Source organism: Eretmochelys imbricata, chromosome 8 (genome assembly GCF_965152235.1).
Source record: "Eretmochelys imbricata isolate rEreImb1 chromosome 8, rEreImb1.hap1, whole genome shotgun sequence".
Lineage (NCBI taxonomy): Eukaryota > Metazoa > Chordata > Testudines > Cheloniidae > Eretmochelys > Eretmochelys imbricata.
The window spans coordinates 1046365-1067235 of record NC_135579.1 but is presented as its reverse complement, the minus strand read 5'-3'; the positions used below and the strand labels follow the sequence as shown (position 1 = coordinate 1067235).

Here is a 20871-nt window from a genome sequence, read left to right as displayed (position 1 = left end):
TTCTTTTGGAGTTTCACCTTAATCAATCCATTCATCTACCAGTATTTTTCATGAAGCCATGTAGTTCTCTAAAGGAATCCTGTGTACTTCCTGTGTATGTTAGAAGCACATTGGCCTTCTACTTAGATAGAACCAAGCAATTTAGGAAGTCACCTAGGCTGTTTCCTTCGCAGATAGATCCGTGGGGCCCTCTGTCTCTACTCAGAGACTATGGACGTGTATCTAGATGTATCTGTCATGCTGTCTGGAGTAACTCACAACTGTGAGTGGCTACCTCAGGGCAGATGGTCAGAAAACAAGGGCAGACACCCCAAACTGGTAGTATGTTCTATAATTAGATTTCACCAAGCCAGTGACAAATGTGAACTCCTGGATCACTAAACATGGAGTCACTTACCATGGAGTCACAGATAGTGCCCTTAGACTCTCCAGTCTGTCTTGCCACCCAGACAGATGAGTTACAGAGCGGTTAAAGCAGGTAAAATATGCGTACAGGTGAGTTGGTTTGTAACTCCAAATGACAGGTTTCAGAGTAACAGCCGTGTTAGTATGTATTTGCAAAAAGAAAAGGAGTACTTGTGGCACCTTAGAGACTAACCAATTTATTCGAGCATGAGCTTTCGTGAGCTAAAGCTCACTTCATCAGATGCATACTGTGGAAAGTACAGAAGACGTTTTTATACACACAAACCATGAAAAAATGGGTGATTATCACTACAAAAGGTTTTCTCTCCCCCCACCCCACTCTCCTGCTGGTAATAGCTTACGTAAAGTGATCATTCTCCTTACAATAAGAAAAGAAGTACTTGTGGCACCTTAGAGACCAACCAATCCATCTGAGCACAAGCCCTCGTGAGCCACAGCTCACTTCATCGGATGCATACTTCATCCAATGAAGTGAGCTGTAGCCCACGAAAGCTCGTGCTCAAACAAACTGGTCAGTCTCTAAGGTGCCACAAGTACTCCTTTTCTTTTTGCGAATACAGACTAACACAGCTGTTACTCTGAAACCTCTCCTTACAATGTGTATGATAATCAAGGTGGGCCATTTCCAGCACAAATCCAGGGTTTAACAGGAACGTCTGAGGAGTGGGGGGGGGGTAGGAAAAAACAAGGGGAAATAGGTTACCTTGCATAATGACTTAGCCACTCCCAGTCTCTATTCAAGCCTAAGTTAATTGTATCCAATTTGCAAATGAAATCCAATTCAGCAGTCTCTCACTGGAGTCTGGATCTGAAGTTTTTCTGTTGTAATATCGCAACTTTCATGTCTGTAATCGCGTGACCAGAGAGATTGAAGTGTTCTCCGACTAGTTTATGAATGTTATAATTCTTGACATCTGATTTGTGTCCATTTATTCTTTTACGTAGAGACTGTCCAGTTTGACCAATGTACATGGCAGAGGGGCATTGCTGGCACATGATGGCATATATCACATTGGTAGAAGTGCAGGTGAACGAGCCTCTGATAGTGTGGCTGATGTGATTAGGCCCTGTGATGGTGTCCCCTGAATAGATATGTGGGCACAGTTGGCAACGGGCTTTGTTGCAAGGATAAGTTCCTGGGTTAGTGGTTCTGTTGTGTGGTATGTGGTTGTTGGTGAGTATTTGCTTCAGGTTGCGGGGCTGTCTGTAGGCAAGGACTGGCCTGTCTCCCAAGATTTGTGAGAGTGTTGGGTCATCCTTCAGGATAGGTTGTAGATCCTTAATAATACGTTAGAGGGGTTTTAGTTGGGGGCTGAAGGTGACAGATAGTGGCTTTCTGTTATTTTCTTTGTTAGGCCTGTCCTGTAGTAGGTGACTTCTGGGAGCTCTTCTGGCTCTATCAATCTGTTTCTTCACTTCAGCAGGTGGGTATTGTAGTTGTAAGAATGCTTGATAGAGATCTTGTAGGTGTTTGTCTCTGTCTGAGGGGTTGGAGCAAATGCGGTTTATCGCAGAGCTTGGCTGTAGACAATGGATCGTGTGGTGTGGTCAGGGTGAAAGCTGGAGGCATGTAGGTAGGAATAGCGGTCAGTAGGTTTCCGGTATAGGGTGGTGTTTATGTGACCATTGTTTATTAGCACTGTATGTCCAGGAAGTGGATCACTTGTGTGGACTGGACCAGGCTGAGGTTGATGGTGGGATGGAAATTGTTGAAATCGTGGTGGAATTTCTCAAGAGCATCTTTTCCATGGGTCCAGATGATGAAGATGTCATCAATATAGCGCAAGTAGAGTAGGGGCGTTAGGGGACGAGAGCTGAGGAAGCGTTGTTCTAAATCAGCCATAAAAATGTTGGCATACTGTGGGGCCATGCGGGTACCCATAGCAGTGCCGCTGATCTGAAGGTATACATTGTCCCCAAATGTAAAATAGTTATGGGTAAGGACAAAGTCACAAAGTTCAGCCACCAGGTTAGCCGTGACATTATCGGGGATAGTGTTCCTGACGGCTTGTAGTCCATCTTTGTGTGGAATGTTGTTGTAGAGGGCTTCTACATCCATAGTGGCCAGGATGGTGTTGTCAGGAAGATCACCGATGGATTGAAGTTTCCTCAGGAAGTCAGTGGTGTCTCGAAGGTCGCTGGGAGTGCTGGTAGCGTAGGGCCTGAGGAGGGAGTCTACATAGCCAGACAATCCTGCTGCCAGGGTGCCAATGCCTGAGGTGATGGGGCACCCAGGATTTCCAGATTTATGGATCTTGGGTAGTAGATAGAATATCCCAGGTCGGGGTTCCAGGGGTGTGTCTGTGCGGATTTGATCTTGTGCTTTTTTAGGGAGTTTCTTGAGCAAATGCTGTAGTTGCTTTTGGTAACTCTCAGTGGGATCAGAGGGTAATGGCTTGTAGAAAGTGGTGCTGGAGAGCTGCCGAGCAGCCTCTTGTTCATATTCCGACCTATTCATGATGAGAACAGCACCTCCTTTGTCAGCCTTTTTGATTATGATGTCAGAGTTGTTTCTGAGGCTGTGGATGGCATTGTGTTCTGCACGGCTGAGGTTGTGGGGCAAGTGATGCTGCTTTTCCACAATTTCAGCCCGTGCACATCGGCGGAAGCACTCTATGTAGAAGTCCAGTCTGCTGTTTCCACCTTCAGGAGGAGTCCACCTAGAATCCTTCTTTTTGTAATGTTGGTAGGGAGGTCTCTGTGGATTAGTATGTTGTTCAGAGGTGTGTTGGAAATATTCCTTGAGTCGGAGATGTCAAAATAGGATTCTAGGTCATCACAGAACTGTATCATGTTCGTGGGGGTGGAGGGGCAGAAGGAGAGGCCCTGAGATAGGACAGCTGCTTCTGCTGGGCTAAGAGTATAGTTGGATAGGTTAACAATGTGGCTCGCGAGGGCTTGTGCTCAGATGGATTGGTTGGTCTCTAAGGTGCCACAAGTACTCCTTTTCTTATTGTAAGGAGAGTGATCACTTTACATGAGCTATTACCAGCAAGAGAGTGGGGTGGGGGGAGAGAACACCTTTTGTAGCGATAATCACCCATTTTTTCATGGTTTCTGTGCATAAAAACGTCTTCTGTACTTTCCACAGTATGCATCCGATGAAGTGAGCTGTAGCTCACGAAAGCTCATGCTCGAATGAATTGGTTAGTCTCTAAGGTGCCACGAGTCCTCCTTTTCTTTTAACTCCAAATGGTGACAGTGATGTAATGAACTGCCTGTTCCCCAAAAGTCTTTCCAGGGTACCCAGATTGTCTCTTGGGATCTCCACTTTGCATTTGGCACACTTCCCTGTAAGCGTCCAAACTGTCCAGAGATCAAGGATCTTTCGTTGAGTCCATATTTGTAGTATTGTGACACAGAAAGTGAGCTGATAGCGTCTCTAACCCCGTGGGCTTTTCCTTTGATGATGTGTGTGAGGAATGTACTTAGGGCGTCTCTACACTGGCACTTTACAGCGCTGCAGCTTTGTCACTCGGGTGTGAAGAACACCCCCCGAGCGCAGCAAGTGTCAGTGATGTGACGTGCCGGTGTAGACGGTGCACCAGCGCTAGGAGCTGCACCCATCGCGGAGGTGGGTTTTCAGAGCGTTGGGAGAGCTCTTCCCCAGTGCTCTGCCGGGACGGCACAAGCCACGTTAAAGCACTGGGACAGCGGCGCTTTAGCGTTGCCAGGGAAGGTGTGCCCTTAGCCTTTTGACCTGACCGCTATACATAACGGCCACTTGCTTTGAAATTAGCGTTTTCAGTTAGTCTTTCCTTAGCATTTCACAAGGTCTCTTTGGAGGGTTATTTAGTTACAGGGTATACACCATGTAAATGTTTGCTGTTGCATTACAACAGGAACAGAGAAGTGAAAACAATACAAGTAACATTCCACTAGTTTTCATGAAGTTTAAACATTTGAACACACACTTATACATTTAACGCTTTGAATGTGAATTGGCCTGGGGTTCTGAGCTAAGCTGGCTCCTGGTTTGCCAGCATCCGAATATCATCACCAAATGGTGATGGCACATTCCACCAGATTGTAGGCAACGTCTCTGGCACTATAGAATAACGTACTGGTATCTGAAATATATAGGGCCGTAACGTGGGCTTCAGAACATAGGTTTCAGAAACATTAGGGCCTGATCCATGCCCTCAGGTCTGACGTGGCACTTGCCTCTGCAATATATCTGCAGTTCTGGTCTCTGTTTCGAAGCGCCCTCATCCATCTGGGGTTACTGCTCAGAAGCCACCTGAAGTGGAGCACCTCCTACTCGAAGAAGAAGAGGAGGTTACTCACCTTGTGCAGTAACTGTGGTTCTTCCAGGTGTGTGTCCCAGTTGGTACTCCACTATTTGCCTTCCTGCCCCTCTGCTTCAGACTGGTCCTTAGGGGACTGTGTTAGAGTGAGCCTGGGTCTTTGAGGCCTCCTGCTGAAGTTCCCACAGTCCTACCCCACCGGGCTCCAGAAAAGGAGTGGTGAAAGTGGGTCCTCCAGGCCTGCCTAGAGAGGATGCATAGAAGCAGCCAATCAGAGCCCAGCAGCACCAGATAGAAGGTGCTGCTCTTGCTGGCTGGGACCCGAGGAGCAAGGAAAGGGAGCTCGTTGCTGGTCACAGGAGCTCAAGAAGAGAACCAGAAGATGGATTCTATTAGTACTTGCATTCTGAAGGACAACGAGGATTTGAGAACTTCCGTCCCAAGGCCAGGGTGAAGAGAGGCTCTACATGGGAGAAATTCCAGGGAATAACAGCACCAAATTGAAGGCAGTTGTACGTGGCTGTTATGTATAGGGTCCCTGGGTTGGGACCCAGAGTAGTGGGAAAGCCCAGATCTCCCCCATTGGCCACCGGGAAAGTGGCCTAGGCACCAAGAAGGGGACAAGGCTTGCTCAGAAGCCTGAGTGAAGGGCAGGATTTAAAGGGCCCAGAGATGGGGCTGAAGACCCTGGCGAGGGGTGACAATTTGTTGGCCTTCTTGCCACACCAGAAGGGGTCCATCCATTTTAGACAGGTTTTAGTAAGGTTACTAAGGCGCTTGGGATAGTGGCAGGGTGGCTAATGGACATGAGGATGCGGAAATGGAAATTACCAAATTCGAGGTGGAAATCAAACTCAAACAGCTTAATGGGACCAAATGGTGGGGCCCAGATAATCTCCATTCAAGAATATTAAAGGGACTGGCACATGAAATTGCAAGCCCAATAGCAAGGATTTGTCATGAATCTATAAACTTTCCGGTCGAATGCCATGACTGGAAAATTGCTAATATAGTTCCTATTTTTAAGAAAGGGAAGAAAAGTGATCCGGGAAACTTACAGGCCTGTTAGTTTGACCTTAAGTGAAAGAGAAAATAGTTAGGGACATAGAGGTAAACCGCAAGTGGGATAAATGCAACAGGGTTTTACAAAAGGCAGGTTGTGCCAGATCAACCTGATCTTTCTTTGAGAAGACAGCCAAGAAAATGCAGTCGATTTAATCTGCCTGGATGTCAGGAAGGCGTTTGATCCGGTGCCACATGGGGAATTATTAGTTAAATTGGAGACAATGGGAATTAATGTGAGAATTGAAAGGTAGATAAGGAACTGGTTAAAGGGGAGACTACAATGGGCATACTCAGAGGTGAACATGCCAGAGGGAGGTTACCAGAAGAGTTCCTCAGGGATCAATCCTGTACATTGGACAAACCGGACAGTCTCTACGTAAAAGAATAAATGGACACAAATCAGACGTCAAGAATTATAACATTCAAAAACCAGTCGGAGAACACGTCAATCTCCCTGGTCACTCGATTAGACCTAAAAGTCACAATGTTACAACAAAAAAACTACAGAAACAGACTCCAACGAGAGACTGCTGAATTGGAATTAATTTGCAAACTGGATACAATTAACTTAGGCTTGAATAGAGACTGGGAGTGGATGGGTCATTACACAAAGTAAAAACTATTTCCCCATGCTTATTTTCCCCCCACACACACAGTTACTCTCACCTTTTTGTCAACTGTTGGAAATGGGCCATCCTGATTATCACTACAAAAGGTTTTTTTCTCCTGCTGATAATAGCTCACCTTAATTGATCACTCTCATTATAGTGTGTATGGCAACACCCATTGTTTCATGTTCTCTGTGTATATATGTATCTTCCTACTGTATTTTCCACTGCATGCATCCGATGAAGTGGGTTTTAGGCCACGAAAGCTTATTCTCAAATAAATTTGTTAGTCTCTAAGGTGCCACAAGGACAACTCGTTCTTTCCACAGTTGGGAGGTATTGCCAATACGGAGGAGGACCGGAATACCATACAGGAAGTTCTGGACAATCTTGAAAACTGGAGTAATAGAAATGGGGATGATATTTAATAGTGTAAAGTGAAAGGTCATGCACTTAGGGACTAATAACAAGAATTTTTGCTATAAGATGGGGGATGTATCAGTTGGAAGTGACAGAGGAGGAGAAAGATATGGGTGTATTGTTTGATCACAGGAAGACTATGAGCTGCCAGTGTGATATAGCCATGAAAAAGGCAAATTAAGTCCTAGGATGCATCAGGCGAGGTATTTAAAGTAGAAATAGGGAAGTGTTAGTACCATTATACAAGGCACTGGTGAGACCCCATAAGAAAGATTAATTCAAACTGGAACAGATGTAGAGAAGGGCTACTAGGATGGTGTGAGGAATGGAAAACCTACTTTATGAGAGAAGACTCAGAGAGCGTGGCTTGTGTAGCCTAACCAAACAAAGGCTGAGGGGAGATGTGATTTTTGTCTGTAAATACTTCAGAGGGATAAATACCAGGGAGGGGGAGGAGTTATTTAAATTAAGCACCAATGTGGACACAAGACCAGATGGCTATAAACTGCCCATCAACAAGTTAAGGCTTGAAATTAGGCAAAGATTTCTAACCATCAGAGGAGTGACATTCTGGAGCTGCCTCCCAAGGGGAGCAGTGGGGGGAAAAAACCTAACTGGCTTCAAGACTGATCTTGATAAGTTTATGACGGGGATGGTGTGATGAGACTGCCTACAGTGGCATGTGGCTTACCTGCGATTGCTAGCAGCAAATATCTCCAAAAGCTGGTGATGGGACACTAGCTGGGGAGGGCTGTGAGTTATTACGGAGAATTCTTTCCCAGGTGTCTGGCTGGCGGGTCTTGCTCACGTGCTTAGGGTTTAGCTGATCGCCATATTTGGAGTCGGGAAGGAATTTTCTCCCAGGTCAGATTGGCAGAGACCCTGGGGGGGTTTTCACCTTCCTCTGCAGCATGGGGCACGGATCACTTTCAGATTTGAACGAGTGTAAATGGTGGATTCTCTGTAACTTGAAGTCTTTAAATCATGAGCTGAGGACTTCAGTAACTCAGCCAGAGGTTGTGGGTTTATTACAGGAGTGGGTGGCTGAGATTCTGTGGCGTGCAATGTGCAGGAAGTCCGACTAGATGATCATGATGTTTCTTTCTGGCCTTAATGTCTATGAGACTGCTTAATTTTCTTAAGAGACTTTGGTGAGGGACCTTCTCCACGGCTTTCTGAAAATCTAAATACACTAGATCAACTTGATCACTCTTGTCCACATGTTTGTTGACCCTCCTCAAAGAATTCTAATAGGTTGGTGAGGCATGATTTCCCTTTATATAAAGCCCTGTTGACTCTTTACCAAGAGTCATGTTCATCTATGTATCTGATAATTCTTTGCGTGGTACTGAAATTAGGCTTACCAGCCTGTCATTGCCAGGATCACCTCTGGAGTCTTGTTAAAAAATCTGTGTTGCATTAATTATTGTCCTGTCATCTGGTACAGAGACTGATTGATTTAAGCTATAGGTTACATACCACAGTTATTAAAGTAACAGCCGTGTTAGTCTGTATTCGCAAAAAGAAAAAGAGTACTTGTGGTACCTTAGAGACTAACAAATTTCTTTGAGCATAAGCTTTCGTGAGCTACAGCTCACTTCATCGGATGCATTCAGTGGAAAATACAGTGCGGAGATTTATACACACAGAGAACATGAAACAATGGGTGTTACCATACACACTGTAACGAGTTACAGTTAGTAGTTCTGCAGTTTCATATCTGAGTGTCTTCAGAACCCTTGGGTGATACCATCTGGTCCTGATGACTTACTACTATTTAATTTATCAATTTGTTCCAAAACTTCCTCTATTGACACCTCAATCTGGGAGAGTTCCTCAGATCTGTCCCCTAAAAGGAATGGCTCAGGTTTTGAGAATCTCCCTCACATCCTTAGCCCTGAAGACCAATGCAGAGAATTCATTTAGCTTCTCTACAGTGGCCTTGTCTCTGTTGGTGCTCCTTTAGCTCCTCCATTGTCCTGTGGCCCCACTGATTTTTCGGCAGGCTTCCTACTTCTGATGAATGGACTTACAATTTTTTTTTTTGCTGTTTGTCTTTTGCTAGTTGCTCTTCAAATTCTTTTTTGGCCTGCCTAATTATCCTTTTACACTTGACTTGCCAGAATTTATGCTGCTCTCTATTTCTTTCAGTAGGATTTGACTTCCGAGCAGTCAAAAAGGCTAACAATGTTAGAAACCGTTAAGAAAGGGATCAGACGACAAAACAGAAAATATCATAATGCCGCTGTATAACTCCCTGGTGCGCCCACACCTTGCATACTGTATACAGGTCTGGGCACTCCACCTCAAAAAAGATCTATTGGACTTGGAAAAGGTGCAGAGAAGGGCAACAAAAATGATCAGGGGCGTGGAAAAGCTTCCTTATGTTGAGGGATTAAAAGCATGGCACTGCTCAGCTTGGAAAAGAGATGGGGGTGTGTGATCGAGGTCTATAAAATGGTGACTGGTGTGGAGAGAGTGACCAAGGATGTGTTGTTTGCTCCTTCAGTGCCCCCAGAACAGCCCACACAATAATTGTCAAGCGGGCAAGCACATGGCAAACAAATAGACAAACTAACAGACAAACTCTTCCCCCTCTACCCCCCCCCCCCGCAGCTGTAGTTGGTCCTCCTTCACCTGGAGAACTCCCTCACAAACCTCCTCTTTGTGCTCCTGTTCACTAGACTGAAAATCTGGGGTTCCCCTTTGCTGTGACCGTTCCTTAGACACAGACTTTGAGGACACATTTTCAGTATATTTACTGAACATCCATCCATTTCACCATAATATTGACACTGGCTTTCGTTTGAGGTTTCACCCGATATTCTTTGAAACTAGGGTGCACGTGCCAGACTCAGGAGATTCCTGTAACCGCTTTGCATCCCCTCAGTGCCCCATGCCAGTTGGCACAAGGGTTCTCAGGTCACAGGGTGCACTGGCAGAGCTGTGGTGCAGGGAACTGGGATGTCATGCCTCCCCCACCTGAGCCCCCAACCCCTTTTGCCTCCCCTACCATCCATCCCCATTTGTCCCCTGCCCCAGAATCTCCCTCCCCTCGCTGCAGGCCCAAATCCCTCTCCCCTGCTCCCCCACTTCTTCGCCCCCTACTAATCCTCCTCATCCCAGGAAGGAAGCACGTGTCTAATTCCTCCCCACCCCCAATATTGTGATTACATTTCCCCCAAAATGAAATTGCTACCCACGACTCTCAAATTGCAGCCACTCAGTTCAAAATGGTTTTGTCTTTGGAGCGGGCTTCTAGTTGATTTACCCCTAGATATGTGTTTGGAAGAGTGAGTTCATAGCCATCAATCTCAGGGAGACCTGTGATTCATTTGTACTCCTCAGTTTAACAGTATAAGGCAGCAGAAGGGAACTATTTTTGGGGGTGAGGCCATAACTTGGGAACTTCAGTCAAATGACCCCAAATTTGGATCACTAATGCTGTGCTAAACCCCTGTGAAGCACCCTGAATTTCAAAGCACTCCAGTGAATCATTTGGATTTTAGAGCACTTACAAGAGTTGAGCTTTAAAGCATATAAAATGGCAGGAGTGGAAACCCTCTAGCTATGAGTCTGTTATGGACTGTGTAAAAATGTCCATTTTCTTAAATATACTTCACAAGTTAGGTCCCGCAGAGGTTCAGGGGGTGCCATGCATGACCTCGGGTAACACTCTACTGAGACCATTATGTCCTGCATCACGTCAGCAGTTTGATCTCTAGCTTTGGCCAAAGACATGCCACTTTGGTTTTTTTTTAAATGGCTGTTTTATTGCTGGGGCTTAAATCTCTGGAACCCTTGGCTCAAATGACTCCAAATTTGGGTCACTAATCCTACCCTGTGCTCTCCCCAGGCAGGCATGCCTAATTTCAAAGAAATCTGACTAGGCATGTTGATTTCAGAGGACTTAGAATGGTCCACCTTTAAACAGATGTCATGATGCAACCTTAACTATAATAGTGCTCCCGCATAACTACCATGATAGGCTGTATCCTGAACCGCAGGAGTTCTCAGCTACAGTATTATTTGCCCTCGCAATTCAAATGGAATATTTGACATATTCCTGGTACCAGTGTAATTACTACACCAAATAAGCAAAAAGGGAGGACGATTGGAAGTTGCTAACTCCTGGTATTTTTCAGAAAGTAATCTGGTTGGCAAATGCGGTGATCTGACTGTTCAATTGAGTCTCTCTTTGTACAGATCAATCCTGTGAGCTAAAATATTAAAAAACCATTTCATAGTGCAGTGCTGCATTCTGTGTGCTGTTGGTGTCATAGAAAGTGCTTGGCTTCCAGGCAGGCGATGCACCAGGACCTGCACCTCCCCCTGACCGCACCCTACGTGGTGCGTTGCTGCCTGCTGGTGATAGCTGTTGTAAGCAAACAGTGTTTGTCGCATCACTTGTGGCTAAGTTAGATTTTTTTTGTACTTATGTAAGCATGAAACCTCAATAAGGCACAGAGATGCTGCCCGGCCTCCCACTGTTCCCACTGTGTTACAAAGTGCCTCGGTTAAAAAATAAATAGAATAGCCCCTCCTACACACACATGGAGGTGGACAAAAAGCTTATGGAGGAGGAAGATATTCTTGGTTTGTTCCTAAGATTCTGAGCTATGGAGAGACTGAAGTGATCAGATTTTAAATATTCAGTGACTAACGGGAATCTCCTGAGAATGTTGTTTAATGATTCTTTCAACCACAAAAGATGGAAAGTCGGTAGAATAGCATTGCTCAAAAACCAGTGGTGGCGTATCTCAAAGAGCAAAGGAGGGAAGTAAGTGTGCCATCCTGCTCCAGTAGCCTATTGCGTAGAAATGGGGTGTTGAGCTGAAGCTATTCGTTGCCGCTTACAAGGTTTAGATGTGTTGCATGGCAATACAGCACAGGCTATTAGGAGTCTTATCAGATATTTAGCTAAGAGTTTAAAAGAGTTGGCTGAGGAACTCTCTGGACCATCAATGTTGATGGTCAGTAAAGCTTGGAGCACTAGAGAAATTCCACAAAACTAATGTGCCAATATTAAAAAGACTAAATGGGATGACCAGGGTAGTTATAGGCCTGGCAGTCTGACACACATACCTGCAAGACAATGGAGCAGCTGGTATGGGACTCATTGGTAAAGAATTTAATGGGGGAAGTGTAATTAATGCAGATCAACATGGTTTATGGAAAATAGATCCTGTCAAACTAACTTGCTATCTTTTTTTGATAAGATTACAGGTTTTGTGGATAAAGATAGTAGTGTTAATGTAATATACTTAAACTTCTATAAGGCGTTTGAGTTGGTATCACAGAACATTTTGATTGAAAATTAGAATGATATAACATGTACATGACACACATTAAATGGATTAAAAACTGGCTAATTGATAGGTCTCAAAATGTAATAGTAAACGGGGAATTCTCCATCAAGGGGTGACTTTCTAGAGGGGTCTGTCAGGGAATGATTCTTGGCCCTACGCTATTGAAAATTTTTATCAATGACCAGGAGGAAAACAAAAATTTTGATTGATAAAGTTTGCTGATGACACACAAATTGTAGAGTGGTAAATAATAAAGAGTACGGGTTGCTGATTCAGAGTGACAGGGATCTCTTTGTGAACTGGGGCCAAGCAAACTATGCATTTTAATACACTTAAATGTAAATGATACATCCAGGAACAAAGGCTGTAGGCTATAATTACACAATAGGAGACTCTATCTTGGGAGACAGCGACTGAAAAATGTTTTGGGGGTCGTGATGGATAATCAGCTGAGCATGAGCTCCCAGTGAGATGCTGTGATCAAAAGGGCTAGGGTGCTTCTTGGATGCATAAACGGGGTAATCTCAAGTAGGAATAGGGAGGTTATTTACTCCTGGGAAAATTCTGTGCCCCTGTAGCACAGCAGAAAAATGCCTGTGCCCCACCTTACAGATTCCTTTTGCTTCCTTGCAGATGAAATGGTTTCTGTGGGGATGCAAAGAGAAGCTGCACCAGTACTCGCACACCCCTCCCTGGCAGCTCAGCTGGGGAGAGGTAAATCAGTCAGGGGAGAGGGGTCTGGGGATGCCCCGGCCACCCAGGAACTTGGTCCCAGCTGGTGGGGGGGATGGAGATGGAGTTCCACCTTCCCCTTCCCTGCACGGAGCAACCACGGATGGGTCAGATCAAGTCCGAGAAACTTCCACTAGCTGCGGGAAGCTCTGCACCCCAGGGTGTGTGTGTGTGTGTCTGGCTGTGGGGTGGGGGTGGGAGTGTGTATGAGGTTCCAGGTGTGTGGGGGAGGTGAGGCTCAGCAGTGGGAGGGAGGTTAGGTGCCGGGGGTCTGGATGCACAGGGGTTGGATGGATGTGGAGCAGCTCCCTGTACGGTGACCCCTTGCTGCATCCGGAACCCTCCCCACTGAGCCCCCTCCACATCAGGATCCCCCTGCAGCAAGAACTGCTCCACCGACCTCCCCAAACCTCCACCCTGCCGAGCCTTACCCCCTGCATCAGGAGCCCCCCACACACAGACCCCATCCTACTTAGTCCCAACCAGCTGCACCCTGACCCCCCACTCACCCAAGCCACATTTCCCCAGGGCCCCCCCAACTGAGCCCTAACCACCTTCACCTGGACTCCCCTGCAGAGTCCCATTCCCCCTGCCCCCAAAATCCCGTACTGAGCCGTCCAGATTCCCCCTGCACCCAGACTCCCCACGAGGAGCATCCAGATTTCACCACACAGAACCGTGGTACTCTTGAGGGAATTCTGAACTGAAAAACTAAAAATTTTGCAAAGCTCTGCATATTATAATTGTCAAAACAACACAGAAACACAGTAACAATATAATCACACCATTTTCAATTCTTTTGGTAATTTATTTCAAAATACTTATCAGCAAATAATTGAAAATGGTGTGATTATATTGTGTTATTTTGACAAATAAAATATGCAGATTTTAAAATGTGTGCAGAATATTTAATTTTTTGGTGCAGAATTCCCTCACTGGCAATTTTTAAATCAAGGCTGGATGTTTTTCTAAACGCTCTGCTCTAGCAATTATTGTGGGGCAGGTCTCTGGCCTGTGCTATGCAGGAGGTCACACTAGATGACCACAAGGGTTCCTTCTTGCTTCGGAATTTATGAATGGAAGCATTTTTATCATTTATTTTTCTGTAATACTGCAATGCTTTACAAACGTATGGAAGGCAGGTCTGTGCCCTGAGGAACGTGCAGTCTGATTGAGACAGCAAACAGGTCAGGCAGCATCATAGCAGCGTGGAGTGTTGTGAAGCGAAGTGGAATAAGTGGGTTTGCAGAAGGAGAGGGAGGGAGACACCTGAAGGCTGCGCGGAATAAAGGTGGGAAGAAGAGAAGCTTCCAGCACAGCTTCTATTGAAACTCTGGCTTAACTCTAAACTACGTTAAAAAGAGCAACAGCTTCGGTCTTAACAACAGAGAGTGGGAGAGAGTCTGAAATAGCAGGGAAATAGTATGAAAAGGGCAGTGGTGGGGGAGCTTAGGAAAGGGAGATGCAGGGTGAGATTTCCGGATGTGCCTGCGTAGCATCTGCTGGTGAACTCTCTCTGACTGTCAGTGAGAGTTCAGGGTGCCTGGCTCTCTTGGGCACTTTTGAAAATCTCCCCCACTGTGCCAAGAAAGGGTTAATAAGTTAGGAACTAGAATCTACACTGCAGTAAAAAGAAAAGGAGTACTTGTGGCACCTTAGAGACTAACCAATTTATTTGAGCATAAGCTTTCATGAGCTACAGCTCATTTCATCGGTGCATCCGATGAAGTGAGCTGTAGTTCATGAAAGCTTATGCACAAATAAATTGGTTAGTCTCTAAGGTGCCACAAGTACTCCTTTTCTTTTAGCGAATACAGACTAACGCAGCTGTTACTCTGAAACCGGTACACTGCAGTAGAAGACCCAGAGTTGGCCTGGATCATTTGACTCGGGCTTGGGCTGTGGGGTATAAAATTGCAGTGTAGAGTTCGGGCTCTGAGACCCGAGGAGGGGCAAGGTCCCAGAGCCCAGGTTCCAGCCCAAGCCTGAATGTCTACACTGCAATTTTATAGCCCAGCAAGACAGAGTCAGCTAACCTGGCTAGTTGCGGCTGTGCTGCAAGTCTTTTGTCACAGTGCAGACATCCCCTTGAAGATAACAATTTGTCCAAGAGAATCATGTGAAGGGACTTTTCTTCTCTGGATTACACTGCCTTTTCTTCACGGTGCTTCCGGAAAACGGTACTGGAGCAACCTCTACGGACAGGCTAGAAGGGGATTTCATGCCAGCCTTTTGCTCTTCTCAGAAACTTCATCCTGAAGCTGTTTTCTTTTTTCATAGCATATTCAGAAAAGAAACGCCTTAGAAAGCCGAGCAAAAGGCTTCTGGAATATGCAGAAGAATATGATCAGATATTTGCACCGAAGAAAAAATCAAAGAAGGGCCAGGAGCAATTGCAAAGGGTAGGTGAGAGCGTCGTGCTGCTAACTCCCGTTCTGTGGTTTTGCTCTCAGGCTCTGGTTTGTATCCCTGAAGTATGTTGTTTGTGTTCTTGCTGTGCATAGCACAGGGCAGGTTAAACCCACTTCCATCTGTATCTGTTGCTGCTGCTAGGTGAGTTCCCGGGAGAGGTCTGAGTTCAAGGGGGAGGAAAGGCTTCCAACACGATGCAGTCGTGGAAGTGATATCCAGAGTATTCAGCTGGAGCAGAATCCTGTGATGTCAACTCCATCTTCCTCTTCAACCAAAGATTCTCCTCCGGTCCTTGAAGCAGAACATTTGCTGTTAGAGGAGCCAGTATCCCATTCCTCTGAGCCCACTGACCTACTCCTAGAAGGACATTCAGATTTGCCAGAGCTGATGTTATCTTCCCCTGATGTGTCTGAAGTTTCTGCTTGTTCTCTGGAGGCAGAGGAACGTTTCCTGAAATCAGGTAAGCGATATGCAGCATGCCTCCCTTCTGAAATGCGTGAGTCTGCTTTGCGTCTAGCTGCAGGAATTCTGACTCAGATCGGTGCTGGAAAGCTGAAGAACTGCTCTCTGGTTTCTGTTTTGTTAAACTCAGTAATGTGGCTGTAAGCGAGCAAGCATAAATTATAAATTTGGTAGCCAAAGAAAAAGCTACTCGCTTCACATTTCCCAGCATTGTCCATACCGTGATGTGCTCTCCGCATACGACATGTTTGTCCAAACCTGGGTATTCAGAACTCCCTCTTCTTCGAGTGCACGTTTCATGTCCGTTCCAGTCAGGTGTGTGCGCACTGCATGCACGACAGCCAGAAGACCTTTCCCCGAGCAGCATCTGTAGGGTCGGCCGGGGCGCCCCCTGGAGTTGCGCCTTCATAGCACCCAATATAGGGCCCTGCCGACCCGCCACCTCCTCAGTTCCTTCTGACCGCCAGTGACGGCTAGCTGGAACTTCCTGAGCACACCGGTGCCGACGGTGCGCAAGTCGGCTCCTAGAAAGGAGAAAGGCCTCAGCCCATCCAGCCTACTTCGGGCCCGACAACTCCTAAGGGCTCATTGATTCGTGCCCCGCAACGGGTCCAGTGAAGTCCAGCCCACTACTGCTCTCCGGACTGTCGTGGCCAGGACATTCAACTCCACTCCACTCCGGAGACTTTTGAGTTAGCGCAGGACCTTGTTCACCTGACGGCTCCGTCTTCCCCAAGGAGAGATGAGACATCGGTGTCAGCCAGGCTGCCTATTCCATCTAGGAGCAAGCCAGCGATGATGTCACGCTGCACCCCATCTCCTGCGTGCCACTCCCTGGCACCGACAGCCCACGGTGTGTGGGTGGGGGGGAACTGCATCAGTCCCCAGAGGTTTGGCACCACTCTGCGGCACCAGCCAGTGCTGCTCCTCCATGGTCTTCTTTTTCGGAGTCCGAGGCAGAGTCCTATCGTTCAGATAGGTCCAGCAGCAGCAGGTCTAGATCTTGGTGACACTATGCAGGCATTTGAGGCCGCAACCTCCACAGTTTACCAGCAAAACTGACAGGACAGTTCCCAGAGGAGGAACAGGAGCAGCAGAAAGAGGCCTCAGCTGTCCTCAGGCCAGGGCTTTGGCCAGACCAAGTCTTCTGTGGGCCAGAAACAGGCCTTTTGAAGGCGCGCACGAGGACAGTGTACCAGATCAAAAACTGGATCTACCTCATCTTACCTTTTTGTTCTGACTATCCTCTTTCTACCGTGCGTGGTCCCGTGTCACCTCGGACTACTGGGTGCTCCAGACAGTAGAGAGGGGATACTCCATCCAATTCTGTGCCCTTCCACCCCCTTCCCCGTCCCTCTTCAGGGATCCCTCTCATGAGCAACTCCTTGTACAGGAGGTGCACTCGCCCCTTTCACTAGGGGCAGTGGAAGAGGTTCCTCGGGAGCTGAAGGGCAAGGGCTTCTACTCCTGCTATTTCCTAATACCAAAAGTCAAGGGCAGGCTCAGGCCAATCCTAGACCTGCGATAATTCAGCAGGTTCGTGAAGAAACTCAAATTCCGCATGGTCTCTTCGGCTTCCATCATCCCTTCACTGGATCCAGGAAACCGGTAAGTCGCTCTCAACTTGAAGGACTCGTACTTTCACATAGCGATAACTCCGTCCCACAGGAAGTACCTCAGGTTTGTGGTGAACAACACCCACTACCAGTTCACAGTCTTCCCATTCAGCCTGTCAGTGGCACCTCAAGTATTCACCAAGTGCCTGGCAGTCGTGGCCATGTTCCTGCGTAGGCGACAGGTACAGGTGTTCCCATACCTCGACAACTGGCTGATCAAGGGCCGATCCAGGGCTCAAGTAGAGATGCAAGTCATCTTCATAAGAATGACATTCGACAAACTGGGCCTGCCACTGAACAAGGGGAAATCAAAGCTGTCCCCGGTTCAGCAGATGGGATTTGTAAGGGTGGTACTGGACTCGACACAGTTCCTTCCCAAAGCAAGATTCCGAGCCCTCGGCAACATCATTCAGAGTCTCAGGCAGTTCCCCACCACCACAGCACGGAACTGCCTGAAACTTCTAGGACACATGGCTGCATGTACCTACGTAGTACAGCACACCAAGCTCAGACTTCGACCTCTTCAGTCATGGCCGGTGTCAGTGGCCAGCCCGGGACAGTTTGGACAGGATTGTAACCCTGCCTCACCCAGCAGTCGACTCCCTCCTATGGTGGCTTGACCCGCAGGTAATATGTGCTGGCATCCCCTTCACCAGCCCCCAGCCATCCCTCTCGTCATATTAGACTTGGGCTGGGGAGCACGTTTGGGACACCTCAGAACACAAGGCCTCTGATCTCAGGTGGATCTCGCTCTACACATCAATGTCAAAGAGCTGAGAGCGGCGTGCCTGGCATACCAGACTTTCAGAGCCCACTTAGCAGGGAGGTGTGTATCAATCCTGACAGGCAATACCTCAGCGATGTTTTATATCAATAAACTGGGGGTGCACGCTCCTCTCCCCTGTGCCAGGAAGTCCTTGTGCTGTGGGACTTCTGTGTAGAGCACTCAATACACCTGCAAGCATCGTATCTCCCTGGAGTACAGAACGAGCTGGTGGACCATCTCAGCAGCTTGTTCCACGGCCACGAGTGGTCCCTTCGCCCGGGCGTCGTGACCTCAATTTTCCATCGGTGGGGCTTTCCCCCGATAGACCTGTTCGCCACGCGACGCAACAGGAAGCGTCACCAGTTTTGCTCCCTCCTGAATGGCTGAACCTTTCTTGCTCTGGTCAAGTCAGACAAGTTCTCCTTGGCAGCAGGAAACCCTCCACGAGAGCTGTCTACCTTGCCAAGTAGAAGAGATTTTCAGTCTGGTTGGCGCAGCACCTCTCATCCCCAACTGTCACCTCTGTGACACTTATACTGGACTATCTCCTCCACCTCAAGCAGCAGGGGCTGTCCGTGTCGTCAATAAGGGTTCTCTTGGCTGCCTTCTCCACCTTCCACCCAGTTGCAGAGGCACACTCAGTCTTTGCCAATCTGTTGGTCAGTCGCTTCCTTAAAGGTCTCAACAGGCTATAACCACAGGTCGGACAGCCGGTCCCGGCTTGGGACCTCAATCTGGTCCTTTCCAGACTTATGGGGCCACCATTTGAGCCACTGGCAACATGCTCCCTGCTTCTCTCTCATACAAGGTGGCGTTTCTGGTGGCGATAACCTCAGCTCAGAGTGTGTCTGAGCTCAGCCCTAACCTCAGAGCCCCCTTACACCGTGTTCCATAAGGACAAGGTTCAGCTCAGGCCTCACCTGGCTTTTCTCCCAAAGGTTGTTTCCCAATTTCACGTCAACCAGGACATCTTCCTCAATGTATTCTACCCTTAGCCTCACTCCAGCTCCAGGGAGCAGAGGCTTCATTCACTGGATGTCCACAGAGCGCTAGCCTTCTACATCGAGAGAACAAAGCCTTTCTGAAGGTCCTTCCAGTTATTCGTGGCAGTGGCGGACCGAATGAAAAGTCTCCGTCTCCTCTCAGTGTATCTCGTCATGGATCACGTCCTGCATTCGGGAGTGCTACAACTTGGCAAAGGTGCCCTCTCAGTCAATCACCGTGCACGCCACTAGAGCTCAGGCCTCCTCAGCAGCATTCCTGGCACAGGTTTCCACCCGGGAAATCCGCAGAGCAGCGATGTGGTCCTCCATACCCACTTTCACGATGTGCTGTGTGATCACGTAGCAGGCCAGAGACGATGCAGCCTTCTGGTGAGCAGTGCTCTAATCGGTGGCAGACTCCAATCCCACCTCCTGAGCTTAGACTTGTGAGTCACCGGATTGGAACTGACATGAACAAGCACTCGAAGAAAAAACGGTTACTCCTCGTAACTGTTCCTCAAGATGTGTTGTTCATGTCCATTCCAATACCACCCTCCTACCTCTCTGTCGGAGCAGCCAGCAAGATGGAACTGGGGGTTGGCAGGGCCCTATATTAGGCGCCATGAAGGCGCGACTCCAGGTGGTGCCCAGAACGACCCTCTAGATGCTGCTCAGGGAAAAATCTTCCGGCTGGTGCGCACATACCTGATTGGAGTGGGCACGAACAACACCTCTCGAAGAACAACAGTTATGAGGAGGTGAGTAACCATTTTTTCTGGTCATGTTTATCTCTGCATGGATGCTGCTTGCAACAGTTATATTCCTGTTAGTCTGAAAGTTTTTTTGATGTCCCCAAAACACTTTGGATAAACAGGATCATAGCGTAGTTGCTGCATCTGTAGGAGGCAGGTGCTTGAGTTAGACTTGATCTTTCCCCGTGATTGCGAGACCAGACGCGCTGTAGCTATGGTCTGAAGAAACTGCCCGAAACACTGTTACCAGCAACTGGATCCTCACTCACCTAAATGCACCAATACAGAATCAAATATAGAAGTACATCTAATGTAATTTTTAAAGCCATACCGACCTGATGGTAGCATGTGAACACACAGTGGTACAGACAGCTGGTGTTCAGGATGGAGGTGGAGATACGTGGGTTGAGGGTGGTGGAAGGGAACTTGTCGAGGTAGAGAAGGAGACTGGTGAGCGGTGGTCAGAGGGCTGGTGAGTGATGTAGCTGCTGATTGCCTGGCTCTCTCTAAGTTGCATTGCTGGTGTGTGCTGTCTGACCTGACCGCTCAGGGTTTTCTGTGAGTTTGACGTTGTTGTTTAAACATAGATATTGTGGTAAAACCTAAAGATCACAGCCAGGCTGAGGTGTGTAACGCTGGGTGCTCCACACATGTAAAATGCCTAATAGTCACTGCCTCTGAGAGCCTACAGCCTAAGACACAAGGGGTAGCAGGTGGATGAGATTTTAAATGTCAGTCAGTATCTGATGATGGATTTTGTTAGTCTGAGTCCAGTTAAAAGAACTGTATTTTTCCTAACTAGAACTTTATTGCAGGGAATGTGGAGAGTAAGCGTCAGAGGAAGCCAACTAAGAAGCTCTTGGAATCCAACGATTTGGATGCTGTGTTTATGCCAAAGAAGGAGGGGTGGACTCCTCCAAAGAAGGTATGTTCCTTCCAGCAAACCCTGAGTGCTAGCTGGGAATGAAACACCAGCCAGCGTGGTGTGTGTCTAGCTGGCTGCAGCTGTGAATTATGACGTAATAACGTGGCTCTCCGACTCTTGGGGTAGCGCTATGTCCTCGGCTACGGTG

The 20871-nt window shown here is 47.5% G+C and overlaps 1 protein-coding gene across 1 annotated transcript in view; it reads left to right on the top strand.

Annotated features, from left to right (window-relative positions):
• Positions 1 to 20871, top strand: part of NSD1 (nuclear receptor binding SET domain protein 1) — a 130305-nt gene that overhangs the window by 63144 nt on the left and 46290 nt on the right. Inside the window, exons 8-11 of the mRNA XM_077824645.1 lie at positions 12709 to 12789; positions 15088 to 15209; positions 15361 to 15679; positions 20614 to 20723. Coding sequence (XP_077680771.1) covers positions 12709 to 12789; positions 15088 to 15209; positions 15361 to 15679; positions 20614 to 20723 — 632 coding nt within the window. The remainder of the gene's footprint in view (positions 1 to 12708; positions 12790 to 15087; positions 15210 to 15360; positions 15680 to 20613; positions 20724 to 20871) is intronic.